We start from the raw sequence: 15986 nt of genomic DNA, 5'->3' as shown, positions 1-15986 counted from the left end.
GGAGACTTCGCTGAACACAAATATTAGTGTATCAGAACAGTAAAATGTATCACAGCAATAATATCCTCAGTGAAAGTGCTGTTTGTGTGTGAAAAATGCAAAAAACTTCAGTTTCACTGACAATATCATCGCTGTGATATGTTTTACTGTTTTGAAACACTAATATTTGTGTTCAGCGAAGTCTCCCGAGTAAAACAGTACCCCCATGTACAGGTTTTAGGGTGTCATAGAAAGTTACAGGGTTAAACAAAGTGCTAGCAAATTAAATTATCTGGACTTTCGGCCTGGGTTGGCAGGCAGGTCCCTCAAATTGCAATCATTAAAATTACTTAATTAGGTAAAAATATTACATAAATACACATGTAGAATTTTAATATATATACATATTTATATATTTGATGTCTACGTGTATATTTATGAAATTATTTATGTAATTATGTATATGGACATATGTATATTTCGTATTGTTTTTATTTATTTATTTATACATAGATATATATATCATTACATTCTAAGTGTATTTTGATATAAATATATATATATATATCAAAATACTGTTAGAATAAAATTGCATATATAAATATTTTTTTATAATTATTACAAATTATTTTTATTTTTTGTTATTTATTTTTATTAACATATTATTTTTATTTTATAATAATATATATATATACCATATATAGCAATTATATATATTGTATATATTCGTGTGTAATTTAAATATAAGTGTATTTTTATATTAATATACATATATATAAATATAAAAATACACTTAGTATGACATTATATATATGATATATATACATATATTATATATAGGTATATATAGATATAATACATGTATATATATATCATATATATAAATACATATTATTATTTTTTTACACTGATTGTTTTTTTTTTTTTTTACTTTATTTAATGATTTTACACTTGCAGGGAGACTGCCTGTCAGCACAGACAGTCCCCCTGCAGGCAGATACACAGACACCTATTGCGGTCATGTGATCGAGTGATCACATGGCCGTGGGGTCCTGATCTGCCGAGGGGGGACTGCCCGGGCAGACAGGCAGTCCCCATGGACCGGGTGGAGCACTGATCGCCGCCGTGGGACCGACGGTGATCAGGTAAGTAGCCCCAGACCGTTATGACGGTTCAGGACCGTCAGCGGTCCAAACGCACGTTTTACCGCTGACGGTCCTGAACCGTCAGCGGTCCTGAAGGGGTTAACAACTGTATGATATTTTGATTTGATTACAAATAATGAGATTTTAAAACAAACTGAGCTTTGTTGCCTTTTATCACTTTCCTTTGCAGGCTAGGAGATCTGAGAAAAATCATTTCTGATCATTTCTTTATACATTCCACGGTCACGTTACCCTGCTTGCGCAGTACACAGAGCACATTCCTATTGATTTGAATCTCCTGCCCCCTATTAGCTATAACAATCTGCACTATGTGTCCCCTACAATTACATAATTGCAGTAACATCACAGTGCCTACAACTGGGTGGGAAGTTTGAACTAGTCGCTACCTATAAATTCCAGGCTCAGTGGTGGCTTTAGCATTATTCTGGGATTGATTTCTTGGTAACATGTTTCTCCGTAGAGCTGTGATTGCTTTTGGTGGCTCTGCTTTTGCAGTTTTTGCCTCTGTGGCTGTGGGAAAGAGTGGTGATGATTCTGGTTTTCTATGTCCACCTATATCTGGTGGACCCCAGGTAATTCAAACTGTTCTAAAATGTCTGACTACTGTGAGAGGAAATGTGGTGTGGTAGTTGATGGCATATATATTCGGCCTGATTTACTGAACAGCAGCCTTAGGTTTGAGAGTTAAATGTCCCAGGGAGAGATGTTAGGTTTGCAAGATGCATTACTGGTACTCTGCAAACCACGGTATGGGTCCTTGGGATGGAGCACTTGGAGAACAGGATTGGCCAGTGCTCCAATAGCACCAGCTGCTAAGTAACAGTCAGACCAGAACTTTTATTTTGCTTAATAGTTTCACTTATGCCTAATTGCATCTCACCTGTATCTGATCAATTAGCTAGCAGGCTTTTAAAAAGAAGGGATCAGCATGCTGCAGGGTGAGCGGAAAAGCCAGAGGAATGGTGTCTTGCAGGTATACATTTTGTAAATTGGCAAGTGGGAAAGCCACCCAATTCCAGATAGGGATTTGCTGTGTATAGTAAGTGCTCAAGCAAGAGCAAGGAATTTTGTTTTGTTTATTTTTTACTTTTTGAAACACTTGTGTTATATATATATATACATATATTGGAAGGCATGGCCTGAAGTTGTGGGAGGGGCTATAGACCTACAAAAGGGACTCCCCTCTCTCCCCCCCCCCCCTTTACCTACTTTCCTTTATGGGTCAGACGAATAGCACTTCCAGGTCATACGAGACGCCATTTTGATTTCACCTCTGCTCCATGAGGTCTCATACTCCAAGCTGTGTCCAGGAATCCTGCTGCAGGGCTTTCCGTTAATCCAGTGGCTTTCTTTCCGGTCCGCATCACATTTGGTGCCTAAGGGACTCTCAAACCGTAAGTTGACCCACCTGTCGCGCCAGGATTAGTTCCCATGGCGTTCAGCACTGCACGGGTCCTCACTTTACGGTTTCCTTTTGTTTTGCACGGTTATTTCATTACCTAATACTCACCTAGCTGTTCATGTAAAATCTGTTGTTTAAAATCTGTTGGGTTATAATCATCTGGGCGGTTAAAACTACAAACGAAATACAATTTTTCTCCTACACACTGTCCCCTACCGGTCTTTGGGTGTACTACAGGCTTCTTAGACATTATTGCATTTCATGTACAAACCAATAAACCACTGCATTTTCACCTACACACTGACCCCTATCGGTCATTTCGGTGTACTACAGGCTTCTTAGACATGTTTGCATTTTCATGTATAAACCACTAAATTTTCACCTACACACTGACCCCTACCGGTCATTCGGTGTACTACAGGCTTCTCAGACATTATTGCATTTCATGTACAAACCAACTAACCACTGCATTTTTGCCCACATACTGACCCCTACCGGTCATTCGGTATACTACAGGCTTCTCAGACATTATTGCATTTCATGTACAAACCAACTAACCACTGCATTTTCGCCTACACACTGACCCCTATCGGTCATTTCGGTGTACTACAGGCTTCTTAACCGTTGTTTGCAATTTAATGTATAAACCACTAAATTTTCACCTACACACTGACCCCTATCAGTCATTCGATGTACTACAGGCTTCTCAGACATTATTGCATTTCATGTACAAACCAACTAACTACTGCATTTTCGCCTACACACTGACCCCTATCGGTCATTTCGGTGTACTACAGGCTTCTTAGGGGTCAGTGTGTAGGTGAAAATGCAGTGGTTTATTGGTTTGTACATGAAAATTCAAACAACATCTAAGAAGCCTGTAGTACACCGAAATGACCGATAGGGGTCAGTGTGTAGGTGAAAATGTAGTGGTTTATACATGAAAATGCAAACAACGGTTAAGAAGCCTGTAGTACACCGAAATGACCGATAGGGGTCAGTGTGTAGGTGAAAATGCAGTGGTTTATTGGTTTGTACATGAAAATTCAAACAACATCTATCGGTCATTTCGGTGTACTACAGGCTTCTTAACCGTTGTTTGCATTTTCATGTATAAACCACTACATTTTCACCTACACACTGACCCCTATCAGTCATTCGATGTACTACAGGCTTCTCAGACATTATTGCATTTCATGTAGAAACCAACGAACCACGAGCCTACATGCTGACCCCTACTGGTCAATCGGTATACTACAGGCTTCTCAGACTTTATTTCACTTCATAAGCAAACAAACTAACTACAGCATTTTCGCTTTTATACTGACTCCTACGGAATATTTGCATGGTTGCACGCTTAAAATATAAGTCCTTCCAATTACGTACTTTCACATATTAGGTTATTCAGCAGCCAGTCATGGTTCACTACACTCATGTTTCCGGGTACAGTTGTTTTCCGACCAGTAAGGGTATCTAATCATACTACCAGGTATATACACCTGCTTATGTGGTATTTACATACATTTTATGTTTTCCCCTGGATACATCCTTAGCGTACTGGCAATTAGGGACTATAGGTTTCCAATAGGTATTCTCCTTTCTTGGCATCTACGCCTGTCGTATAGTGGTCCCGCGAGGCCAACACCCCGCCTCAACGCTCAGAGGCAAACACCCATTGGGCCACTTGTGAGCTAGCCGCCTTGCATGGTATATAGAGAGGGCCTCACCTGTCACTCCCCTCCCCTTTTTTCTGGTTACAGTCACCGAGAGGCCAAAATCTTGCCATTACGTTGATGGCCACAAAATGCCCTCGCGCCATTGCATAGATAGAGCCTCTCAAGCCACTTGGCAACTAGCAGGGCCTCACCTGTCACAAAACAAAGGATTAATTGTTTCGCCATGCGGCTTTAGCTAGCAAACCAGTACTAGCACACTGTGGGTTCATATAATAATGGCTATCTTCTTCTTTCACTTGGAGAGGATGTTGCTAGTCCCACACGACAATTTTGTCCTAACACAGCGCACGATCACGTTTTAGGCTCCAAGCTCTAGCACCTCAGAACTACCAGAGACAATTGGGTCGTCTCATTCTCTTTGGCAAATCCCAGATTTGCAACAATTTCCATGTTGGCACAAGTAGTTTCAGTGCATGCAGACTGTGGCAGGTATGTTCCCAATACGTCAGGGCACATGGAAACCATGTGTCCTAATGAATGTACCCTGAACATTACTTCACGTCTGTAAACATTATGCATTTCCAGTACTTTCTAACTCATCACCCTTCCAGACATTTAGTTGATTTCCTAATCTCCAATTTTAAAGGCCTTCCGGACAGGTATTGTCATATACTTTTGGGGAAATCTAGAATGCCCTAACTTGCAGTCATCACAGCAGCATCCAACAGCTAGCAATACACTCATGGCCCAAGAATGGCAGAAAGATTTCTACCTGGGCCTCTCCGATCTACACCATTTACCGCGTGGCGCAATCCCATTGGGATTGTCACAGGGAATCTTCCCTCACACTGTAACTGATCATAGACTTATCTGCACCTCACGCCTTGGCTACCCCAAGTCTCAACTCCCTCATACCCTTCTGAGGAGTCTTCATTACAGCATGCCACTATTGTTCATACCATTACAGCTATCACTCAAGCAGCGGGGGAAGCCTGGTTAAGTAAAACTGATATCACAACGCATTTCAGACTGCCATCATCCACTGTACACTGGCACTTATGGGCAGCAGTCATATATTTCTTCTCCTGCTTAACTTTCGGGTCAAGAGCAGCCACAATCTTAAATATATTCGTAGAACTATTTGCTGGTTGTGGTTAAACATATCCAGATGCCCCACAGTCATACACTCCCGAGATGATTTCTTGTTGGTCAAAAGGAACGCCTTTCCCTCTAGAAGCTTCAAGGAAGCCATTAGTATGTCTGAACACTTGGGGGTCCCAGTATTCCCTAAGGTCACAGAAGACCCAGACACTATCGTTACATTCCTGGGCATACAACTTGACTTGGCATCCTTGCCAACAAGTTACCACGTGAGAAATAGGAACAGTCACAACAACACCAATTACCAACTCCTGCTTGGTACTCGCAACCGCATGGAACTACAATCCCTGCCAGGTTCCTTAAAATTTGCAATGCGCATCATACCGCAGGCTGCGCTTTCATCTCAGACCACTTTGCTTTTTCCACACTCCCGCATGATGATCAGGGGCTGTCCCTAGACAACCAAGCCACGGCAGACCTAACCACACGTAATGGTAAACTACTGTGGCAGCTGACGTGACAGCCGCCATGGCAGGGGGTCATTTATGGTCATGGATTACATGAACCTCGCCAACATAGCCGGGCTCTGACTAAACTGGCCTTGTCCACCAGCACTCAACACGCTTGCTACAGGGTTTCCACTTATACAATACGTTTCATGTTGGACCATGACTTGGATAGCTGGTTTGAGGTTTCACCATTTATGGCATTCACTTCTTTTGCCACCTTAAGCTAAAAATTCTCGCACAACATGGTTAAACTTTCTCACGGACATTCAACACTATGTATTTCTCCTTCCCAAACAACAAAGGTTCCTATCCTCCTACCCCATCCATACCTTACTTAGAGACGTAGCCAAGCGGACGTTCCTGCTACAACTAAATACTGGCCATAGACCTACAATGTTGAAACCGTATCAGAACCACTCGACCATGCACCAATGCAGTCATCAAAACTGCTACGTATCTAGCCTTTAACTGCTTTCTCAAGGTATAACTCACTATCAGCTGCAAACATCATAAACAAGAGTGCCTGTTGACCTCTTATTGTTCTAAAACACACAATACCACTATGTCCGGTCCCTTCCTAAAACTAAGACGAGTCAGATGTGTGAACCAGTGCATATAACCTACTATCTTACAAGCAATGCTGGGTGTCCGGTTTAAGGTACTGCATTGGTGCCACCATACGCACCACTGAACCATTACTGTCACTGTACAATACTGTCCTTACCACAGGTAAGTTCATGCACTATATAGCCAAGATATCCCCGCACATGTTAAAGACACGGGGCCGCTCGGAATCATAGGCTTATCCGACTTACATACCACAGCCGATTCAGGAATTGGGAAGCTTTCATTAAAATGTCTACCTGATGGTTAACAAATGCACTATGATCCTGTATAATGTTTTGCATTAATATTTCTTTTTGCCCACTTTTTACCGGCCTACAGCATACATCGGTTTTTGGCACACCTCAACCGATTATTCCTAAAGCTACATCGCTACAACCATCTTATTCTATATCATATGAGAGTGCCCCGAACACAAATAAATATATATATATATATATATATTTGACCAAATCTGAAAACAGAGCTGGATGTGTCCTGGACTTTCATTACCCTAGAAGGCTGTGGTTACAGGATCTGTGACAAAATCCTACCTGGAAGAGAGGTGGTGTGTTGCACTACTTACAATAGGTTGGTTTCTGGGCACTCCTGATCCCATAACAAATACAACATGCAGTTCATTTAACTGTTCCAGGGATAACTGCAGGTTATTTAACCTAAGATGACTTTTTTAAATGTTCATTTTAGTAACCTACTCAGAAGTCGAGTTTTTAAAACCAACATTGCAATGTGATTGCTCAGCATCCTATATTGGGGTTTGTAACATCCTAGCTGCTACATTGAAATAATGGGATAATTTCTGTTAAGTGCAAAATTTGAATAGAAATGGCATAGCCAAGCTGGAAACATAGTTTCAGTTCTGTCTATTTTTTGGCACATTGTATTGGTGACTGTACCCTGTTTGCACCACGTTTCAGAATGATCCACACCTATCGTCTAAAGCTGGTCATTACAGAGAAGGAGCCTGAGTGTAAGCTGCAGGAATGGAGGGGGTGGGGCATTCTAGGCACCAGAACAGCTGTAGTGGTTATGGTACTTGCTAGTTCCTTTAACAAGCTACATGCTGTCTTTCTTTCTACAGGGCGTGAACAGGCCAGCCTAACAGGACAGCGTCTGGCACTTCTTGCAAGTGAAGGGAGTAACTTTAGCTGCATTATTTATCCGTCATTGACCAGATCCACAGAAACTGCTGATATCATCAGTCAGAATTTACCAGGTGAGCCATGTTGTCAGGGTATTTATATCGGCAGACATTTTGTGCTATGATAGAAATACAAAGTGTATATTCTGAAGTCATTGCTAAACAGACCAGACTCCATTTTGTATCTTCAAGTTAACAAAGAGACACAAAATTCTATCCTTTCTCTTTGACTGACTGCTCTGCCCAAGCTGAATGGAATGTGTATATAAGCAACAAAGAGATAAGACATTGAGAACGGGGGAGGGACAGACTGTATAAATTCTATTCCCAGACTTAGGTGACAGAGGATTAAATAATTAAATTTTACTTTCCATACCAACAGATTCTCATTGTATTTTGAGTTCATCTATAGTGTTATAAGCTGTCATATTAGGAATTATAGCAGAATTTGCAGACGCATAGTCTGGACAAAACTGAGAAAAACTGTGTGATCTGACAGATAAAATAAGTTATTGGATACATAAAGATAACGTAAATGATGTCAAAAATAGCCACCAGGAAAAGTTAACTCTTTCCTGGATAGGTATGTCTAGTGGAACAAGGCTGCCCTCTTGAGTTCGAATATTAAAATGATTACCTAGAAGGCAACCACACCCCACATTTGTGATTGGCTATCACCTAAGGAATTTTTCCCTTTAAAAGTTAAGACAAGGGAAGAGAGGGGGAGTCGAAAAAAAGATTCAAAGATTGAAGAGAGAGACATTACGACACTCTCGGGACATTCAGAGAGATCCAGGCAGAATCGGGCGACCAGAGTAACCAAGAAACTCTCACACTCCATGCAGAGAAAGAGATCTATGACATTTAGCTACCTGAGGATATCTGATGAGAAAATATCTATTTAACTGGTAAATATACAGACATTTAATTAATTAATTTAAATTAATTAAAATTAATAGCATGATATATGACTGGATAAATCATGTTTGATTTCATATTTAGAAATCGTAATTATTAAAGAATATATATATGGTTATAGCATCCCATCTGCAGCTGGGATTAATATAGCCATTAATGTATTTGTGTGATTAATATCACGTTAGCATATCATGACCATTTATCCAGCTGTATTGATTGGCTCTAAAATAAGATAAAATATCTGTTTAGACAAATTAATTAAAATATCAGCTTATAGAACATAGTAGATTTTCTCATTGGATGCAAGGAAATGTTTAAAGGTTGATGACTGGTTAAATGTTATTTATTAAAATTACATAGGAGTAGATCTTAACTACTTAGGAGGTCTAACCAGCATTGAAAGGGTTACTTCTGCCAGAAAGTTTTACTGCAGCTCTAAGGAATGCTCTGTCTCCTTAAAACTTGTTTCCTTAGCTGTAAAGAAAGGGTCGTAAATCAGTCTTGACAGCTAATGGAGTCTATGCTGTACTAACCAGGAAGTAAACTGCCACTTTGTATTGCATATTGTTTTTATACTGCATATTAATTATTATTACCATATTGTATTACATATTCATGTTATACTGAAAATTCCATTGATTATTATCATGCATGTTACTTATATTATTATCATTTGAATATAAAAATAAATATTTATTTTTATAACAATTTGTGATTTTTAATTACCGGTATATGGTTATACATTTCATTTAACACGATAACGATAGGGATCTGAGAATTGAAAATCGTGGGCAATTTCTCATCTGTTTACATTATTATCCCATAAATATCCCCACAATGTGTACAGGGGAAGGAAAGGTTTTACTGGACCCTCTATTGCACATGTGGGATTAGGCTGCTGCATGTAGACCTCTGAAATCCCAATTCTTGCTGCCTATGCATATTTTGAATAGTTGCAGAATAACCGTTATTGAGCTGTTTTGTTGGTGGTTTGGCTTTCTTTAACCTCCCTGTCGGTATGATTATGTCAGGAATTTTGTACCAAAAGCGGTACCATTTTTTTGCATGGAAATTTGGTGTTATGTATTGTAGGCCAGTAATTACTTTCTTAAACCTGACCAAAAGTACTCTCAGATGTGATAAAGTTTGAAACATAAAATCATGAATTATAATCTAATAAATAATATAATTTTATTCAATAATGTAATAAATAATGAAATTTGTCAAACAAAGAAAATTCAGTAAACATCCTGGGTGTGGTAAATTTTGAAACATGGGACTGCACATAGACCGACATCACAATCAAGGCAATGGAATCTGGTTTCCTTTCGGATTTTTTTTCCATTGCTATCTCGCTTTGAGCAGCAAACTACGCACATCCTTGTAGGTGCTGCCTTTTTTGCGGTTGGCGGGATGTAATCCATAAAGTGACGACCAGTCAGGCGTTCTGGGTTGACAACGTCAACAGCACGACGTCCAGATCTGTTCACGGCCACTGATGCCGTTTGGTAGTTCACAAAAATCCGCTCCGCCACCGTCCAGATAAAGTCAGAATGAACAAGAGGCTTGTCACTCTTTCCTCTGTGCAGTATATAGGCATTCCAGAGGCATTGTTCCAGTAGATGCTTGAAGATTTTTTTGTAATATTTTTTTGTTGTTTCCGCATAGCCAGATAAAATGTCATCGCCTGATCAGCTCTATCTACTCCTCCCATGGTGTTGTTGTGGCTTCATGACATCTTTCCCACCTCTTGTGTGGACCATGGCAGTAGAGGTGTTATGCACTGTACTCATTAGGCATACGTCTTTTTTGTCACGCCAACGCATTGCCATCATCTTTCCTTTCTGCCAGGCAACCATTTCTCCTGTTTTCAGTTTTTTCTTGGCAAACATAGATGGCAGGTCACGTCGGTTGGCCCTAACGGTTCCATATCCATCAGTCTTGTGTTTTATCAGAAACTCGTACTGCTCAGGCGATGTGTAAAAGTTGTCCGTTGTCACACAATACCCCTGATTCAGCAATGGCTCAAGCAGTGTAAGGACTGATGACGTTGCCATCCCATAGCCAGTGTACCTGGGGTTGAATTGTGTTCCTTTACCGGTGTATATGACGGAATTCCATATATAGCCAGTGGCAGACTCGCAGAGCATATAGGATTTTATTCCAAACCGTGCTCTCTTGGATGCGATGTATTGAATCCAGCTGAGGCGTCCCTTGTAAGCCATCAGACTTTCATCAATGCTGATGTCTCTATCTGGCACATAGGCCTGCTGGAATTTTTTTAGGATCATTTGGTATACTTCCCAGATCTTCTTGAGTTTTGGCGCTGGATGTGTGGCTTCGTCAAATTCCTCGTTGTTGGTGAAGTGCAAATTCTTCATTATGAGGGAAAATCGGTACTCGGACATGATGGTGCCAAAAAATGGGGTTGCCAGCCATTTATTGGTAGTCCAGTACCATTTCTGCAGGGGTTTCCCCACCACCCCCTGAAGAAGTATTAGCCCCAGAAACTTCCAGATGTCCTCTTTAGTCACCGGTTTCCATTTTCTGTTCCTGGAAAACTTGCTATGCAGAGTAGCTGATTGCTGCTCGTTGTAGCGATTTGTCTCCGTGACAATCTTTTCAATGACGTCATCTGTGAGAAATAATTTTAGGTATGCCAAAGGATCATTGTGCTCAACGTCTACCTTCATCCCAGGTGATCCAGTAAACGGAAATCTTGGCGGCGGTACCTCATCCATACCGCAATCAATAAGGCACCAAGTGCGCACATCACTGAGCTCGGGTGCAGAATCGTCGCTGTCGCCACTTCTCTGGTCACTGTCAGTCGGATGACGAATCTTGCCACGAATCGCTATCGCAGTCGCTCAATTCTGCGAGGGGCTCTGTGTCGCTGTCACTCATCTGATCCAAACCCGCTTTGGAGATGCTAAAGTGACGCTTTGATGCCATGGTAAAAAAATTATTTTATAGGCAGAAATTACAGCAAAAAGGGCAGGCAGGGCAGTGTAGGATGATCAAATTTCAAATCTGAGGTGATACTGTGTCAAATCTGAGGTGATACAGTGAAATCTGACAGGATTTCACTGTATCACCTAACTTTGTGTGTGTGTGTGTGTGTCACTTTTATGCTTGAAACATTTGAATTACCCGCCCAGTTCCACCCCCATGAGCCTCTGCGGCTCACAGAGACGGAACCAGGAAGTCAGATGGAGGCATCCACCGGGGCTCTCACCGGCAATCACAGCGCGGGGACATCGCTGGATCGCAAGGAGAAGGTAAGGAGACTCCGCTGCCAGCTCTGTTATCCACCCCGAGCGTGACTCGGGGTTACCGCTTCTGGCAGCGAAAATTAACCCTGAGTCACGCTCGGGAATACCGCTAGCCTGGTTAATCTTCTTATAGATATTAAAATGTGCAGCTCCAGTCTGCTTCACGAAGGACCTCCAATCCGACCAGTTCCTGCGGAATCCAAGTGGATACCAGATCTTTCTGTAAGCTATATCTAGTGGTGACTCTATTTTTAAAGTGTTTCTGGTGTGCGTTCTGTTTCTGCTTTTAACCCTGATCGTTGTCTCCATCTTAGTATTTTAAAGATGGCCCACGCATTGAGGCTGCATTCAGGAAGTACATCCTCCGTGCAGATCCAGAACAAACAAAAGACAGTTATGAAATAATAGTCTGCCATGATAATGTGATCCGCTACTTTGTATGCAGGTAAACTGCTTCCACTTATCATTCTAAATCATCTGTGGTCACCACAGGTATCTTCCAGGCCCTCTATTCCTAACCTGCATTTTTTGTTTTTCTTTAAACACCCTTATTTAACAAAGTAAATGGAGTACACTAAACCCAGAACAACTATACAAAATTGAAATGAGAATCCAGTATTGTAAAATTGTGTGCCATGTTTACTATAATTAACTGTGCTGCTTATTTAACAGGTTTTCATCCAAATGTTATCAAATCTTGTGGTAATTGGATGGCATGTACTAAACTGTCAGCCTTTACAGCAGGCTTCCGTAAACTCCAGCCCTCCAGATGTTGCTGAACTACAACTCCCATGATTCTCAGACCATTTAATTCATAGAATCATAAGAGTTGTAGTCAGGGCCGGCTGGGGATACAAAGCTGCCCTGTAAAAAAATTTATGCCAGCTCCATAAATCATTGCGCCATGTAAGGTTATGTCGAGAGATTCTTTTCTAATATAAAATATTGGTCCTTTCAGAGTAACTGTTGAATTATACAGTAAGCATACTCGCATGCAGACAGACAAGCTAATTGATATAAATGATCTCATTGACATAAAAACACAAGCTCACATACAAGCAAGCTCACTCACTAGCAAGCGCGCGCACACAGCTTATTGTAGTGGTACTGGTGTCTATAGCCTGTCCCTGCAGGCTTTTTAATGTATAAACTGACCTTTCAGAGAGAAGGCAGTGTTTGCATTGCTTCAAAGTGACAATCACTCAGACGGTCACTAGAGGTGCTTCCTGTGTTTCTACATTAAGGGCCTCCACGCTCTGGAGGCACTGAACATTCCCCATAGAGATACAGTGATTCAATGCATCTCTATGAGGAGATGATGATTGGTGTAGCTTTTTGCAGCTAATCCTATGGCAAAGCATTGGATTGGCTGAGATCATCAAGCTTGATGATCTCAGCCATAGAGGCAGGGCCAGTGGAGGGGAGACCAGCATGGCGTGGGGAAAAGTGAATAAAAAAACCCACTAATGACAGACACACTGACACACATTGCTACTACCTGTGGGCGACCGGGGGTTGTGCAGGGCAGACAGCCGTCTGTGCTGGTGGCCGCAGGGGGAGCTGTGATGGCGGCCACTGGGGGAGCTGTGCTTTCTCTGCTCCCCCCCCCGCCCTCGCGCGCTACTTAATGATTCCGCGGCTGGAATATGACGTCATATTCCGGCCGCAGTCTCATTAAGCTGGGGAGCAGAAACCGCACACCTTGCAGTTTGCCTGGCCCTGGTTGTAGTTGAGCAACATCTGGGGGGCCAGAGTTTGGGGAATCCTGCTTTACAGCATTAAAAATAACCTCTCAAGACCCATATTGTACAAACTTGTCTTATGCCTTCCATGTACTGACAAAATGTATATCTTCATCTACAGGGCACTACAACTCCCACTGGAAGCTTGGCTCCGACTGCCTCTCTATCATGGTAGTATTACAAAGCTGTTGATAAAACCTGATGATGTGTCACTGAAGATGCTTGGTGAGGCTGGCTTTATGCCCCCGGGGAAACTCACGGGAGCTTAGCTCTGAGCTGGATGTCCTCCTAGAGACACACAAGTTACCATGACTCCCTTACCTTTCTGTTTAATATACACTCTCCAGTTGAAGCAGTCTTTCAATGCATATATTGCACACCGCATTGGTGGACCAAATGATAGTATAATTTTTTCTCATCCCTGCACTAAGATGAAGGTTCTAGTTTCTGAATATGCAGCACCATGTTCTGAGTTACAATGCCTTGTGTTCACCAAATGGCTTTACAACTCAAGCTTGGCACCTCCTATTGCTCACCTGTACGACATTGCAGACCCTGTAGCTATAGCTTGTCTGCCTAGTCCAAATGGCTTCTTGCAAAACAAAGTACAGTTGAAACAAGTTACCTGGCTTGGTTAGTGTAAATACTGTATCTTAAATATAAGGGGCAGTTATAATAAAACAATGTAACAACCCATTTGTATGCATGTTGACAGGACTGCTTAATTAAAAGCAAATAAAGTGACTTCCTACTTATTTTCATTATTGTATTGGTGGCTTCTGGCTTCACACTTCTCATAGGTACTAGATGTTCTGAGCGCTCCATATGTTCAGAACTTGAACTAAAAGTTCATCCTTCATTGTATGTGGGTCGTGTGGACTTGCCACTCAAAGGGAGTATCTGATCTTGTTTGTGTTTGGCAGATACCTTGTGTGACCACTGCGGGGTCCTGTTTGGCTCTGGAACTCTTTCTCCCTGACTTCTTGAACCAGGAGTACATCACCGGGCTGAGCCCCCTCACTTCATTGAGGGAGCATTTGTGGTCTGCACCTCCTTCAGCTACTTAAGAGCTCCCTAGTGCTTTTGGTCATTGATGGAGCACCGAGAGCTGTTAAAGTGGTCTGCATCTGATATTGGTGCCGAACACAATACTAAACCACCAGGGATCCAGCTTGCCTTCCACTAGACAATGTGAGGATATTTATATGGTGATGATCTTAACATTATAAACATTATCGAATTGATATATTGGCACTGTTTCCCTTAATTTAATGCTAAGAGCTACTCACTATTTTAATGCTTATAGACCCTGGAGTGCACTTTATTAGAGGATTTGTATTTCACACATTACAAACCAACTATAATAATGTAGTTTATTGTGACAATGTAACATGCATGAAAATCAGTGAATATTTAGATATAACAAATATACAATACAGCAGTTTACCAGTTTTCATATAGTTCAATAGCAGTGGTGCCATGGCCCCCCTACATCATGCTGTGCCACACCAAATGCCAGCAATCTGTTGGCTATGTGTTTAGATTCTATTCCCTCAGGCTCTAACAGCCTGAGGGAATGCAGGAGAGAGCCCAGCACAGGCCCTGCCGCCGTTAAGCAGCAGCCCATGCTGCTGCTGCAAAGGCCAGAAGATGACTGACCCACAGCAACAGGTAGGCTTGGGGTGTGTAGTTATGGTATTACAAAGTGGTTATGGTATTACAAAGTGGTTATGGTATTTCTGAAGTAGTTATGGTATTACAAAGTGGTTATGGTATTTCTGAAGTAGTTATGGTATTACAAAGTGGTTATGGTATTTTTGAAGTGGTTATGGTATTTTTGAAGTAGTTATGGTATTACAAAGTGGTTATGGTATTACGAAGTGGTTATGGTATTTTGACCATAGCACGCCCCCCTTTGCCATGCCCACTTCCCCCCTTTGTCCGCGCCCCCTCCCCCCCCTCCTTGGCCACGCTCCCTTCCCCTTTGGCCATGCCCAGCTTTGGACACGCCCCCTTTTGGCCACGCCCCCTGCCCCCTTTGGCCACGCCCCCTTGCCCCCTTTGGCCACGCCCCCTTGCCCCCTTTGGCCACGCCCCCTTGCCCCCTTTGGCCACGCCCCCTTGCCCCCTTTGGCCACGCCCCCTTGCCCCTGTGGCCTCGCCCCCTCCCCCTTTGGCCACTCCTCCTTTGGCCACGCCCCTTTCTCCCTTTTCTCCCCTTTGACCACGCCCCCTGTGGCCACGCCCCCTTCCCCCCTTTGGCCATGCCTCCTTTGGCCACGCCCCCTTTTCCCTCCTTTGGCCACGCCCCCTTACCCATTTGGCCACGTCTCCTTCCCCCTTTGGCCACGCCCCCTTTCCCCCCCTTTGGCCATGCCCCCTTTTCCCTCCTTTGCCCCCGCCCCCTTCCCACTTTGGTCACGCCCCCTTCCCCCCTTTGGCCACGCTCCTTTCCC

The 15986-nt window shown here is 42.4% G+C and overlaps 1 protein-coding gene across 3 annotated transcripts; it reads left to right on the top strand.

Annotated features, from left to right (window-relative positions):
- The first annotated feature begins 1659 nt into the window (after positions 1-1659).
- LOC134585289 (serine/threonine-protein phosphatase PGAM5, mitochondrial-like) lies at positions 1660-14139 on the top strand. Of its 3 annotated transcripts, XM_063440705.1 has the most exons (5): positions 1660-1717; positions 7539-7673; positions 11922-12010; positions 12103-12233; positions 13652-14139. In XM_063440705.1, exons 1-5 carry the CDS (start codon positions 1690-1692, stop codon positions 13797-13799), a joined length of 531 nt encoding a protein of 176 aa, XP_063296775.1. In that variant the 5' UTR covers positions 1660-1689; the 3' UTR covers positions 13800-14139. The 3 variants fall into 3 exon arrangements, 1 of the variants encoding a protein (XP_063296775.1); XR_010086511.1 differs by lacking the exons at positions 1660-1717; positions 11922-12010; positions 12103-12233; positions 13652-14139 and adding an exon at positions 2069-2118 and having other exon boundaries at positions 7539-7611; XR_010086510.1 differs by lacking the exons at positions 1660-1717; positions 11922-12010; positions 13652-14139 and having other exon boundaries at positions 7598-7673; positions 12103-12151.
- The last annotated feature ends 1847 nt before the right edge of the window (positions 14140-15986 follow it).

This window comes from Pelobates fuscus, unplaced genomic scaffold (genome assembly GCF_036172605.1).
Source record: "Pelobates fuscus isolate aPelFus1 unplaced genomic scaffold, aPelFus1.pri scaffold_32, whole genome shotgun sequence".
Lineage (NCBI taxonomy): Eukaryota > Metazoa > Chordata > Amphibia > Anura > Pelobatidae > Pelobates > Pelobates fuscus.
This window is presented reverse-complemented; position numbering and strand designations above follow the sequence as displayed.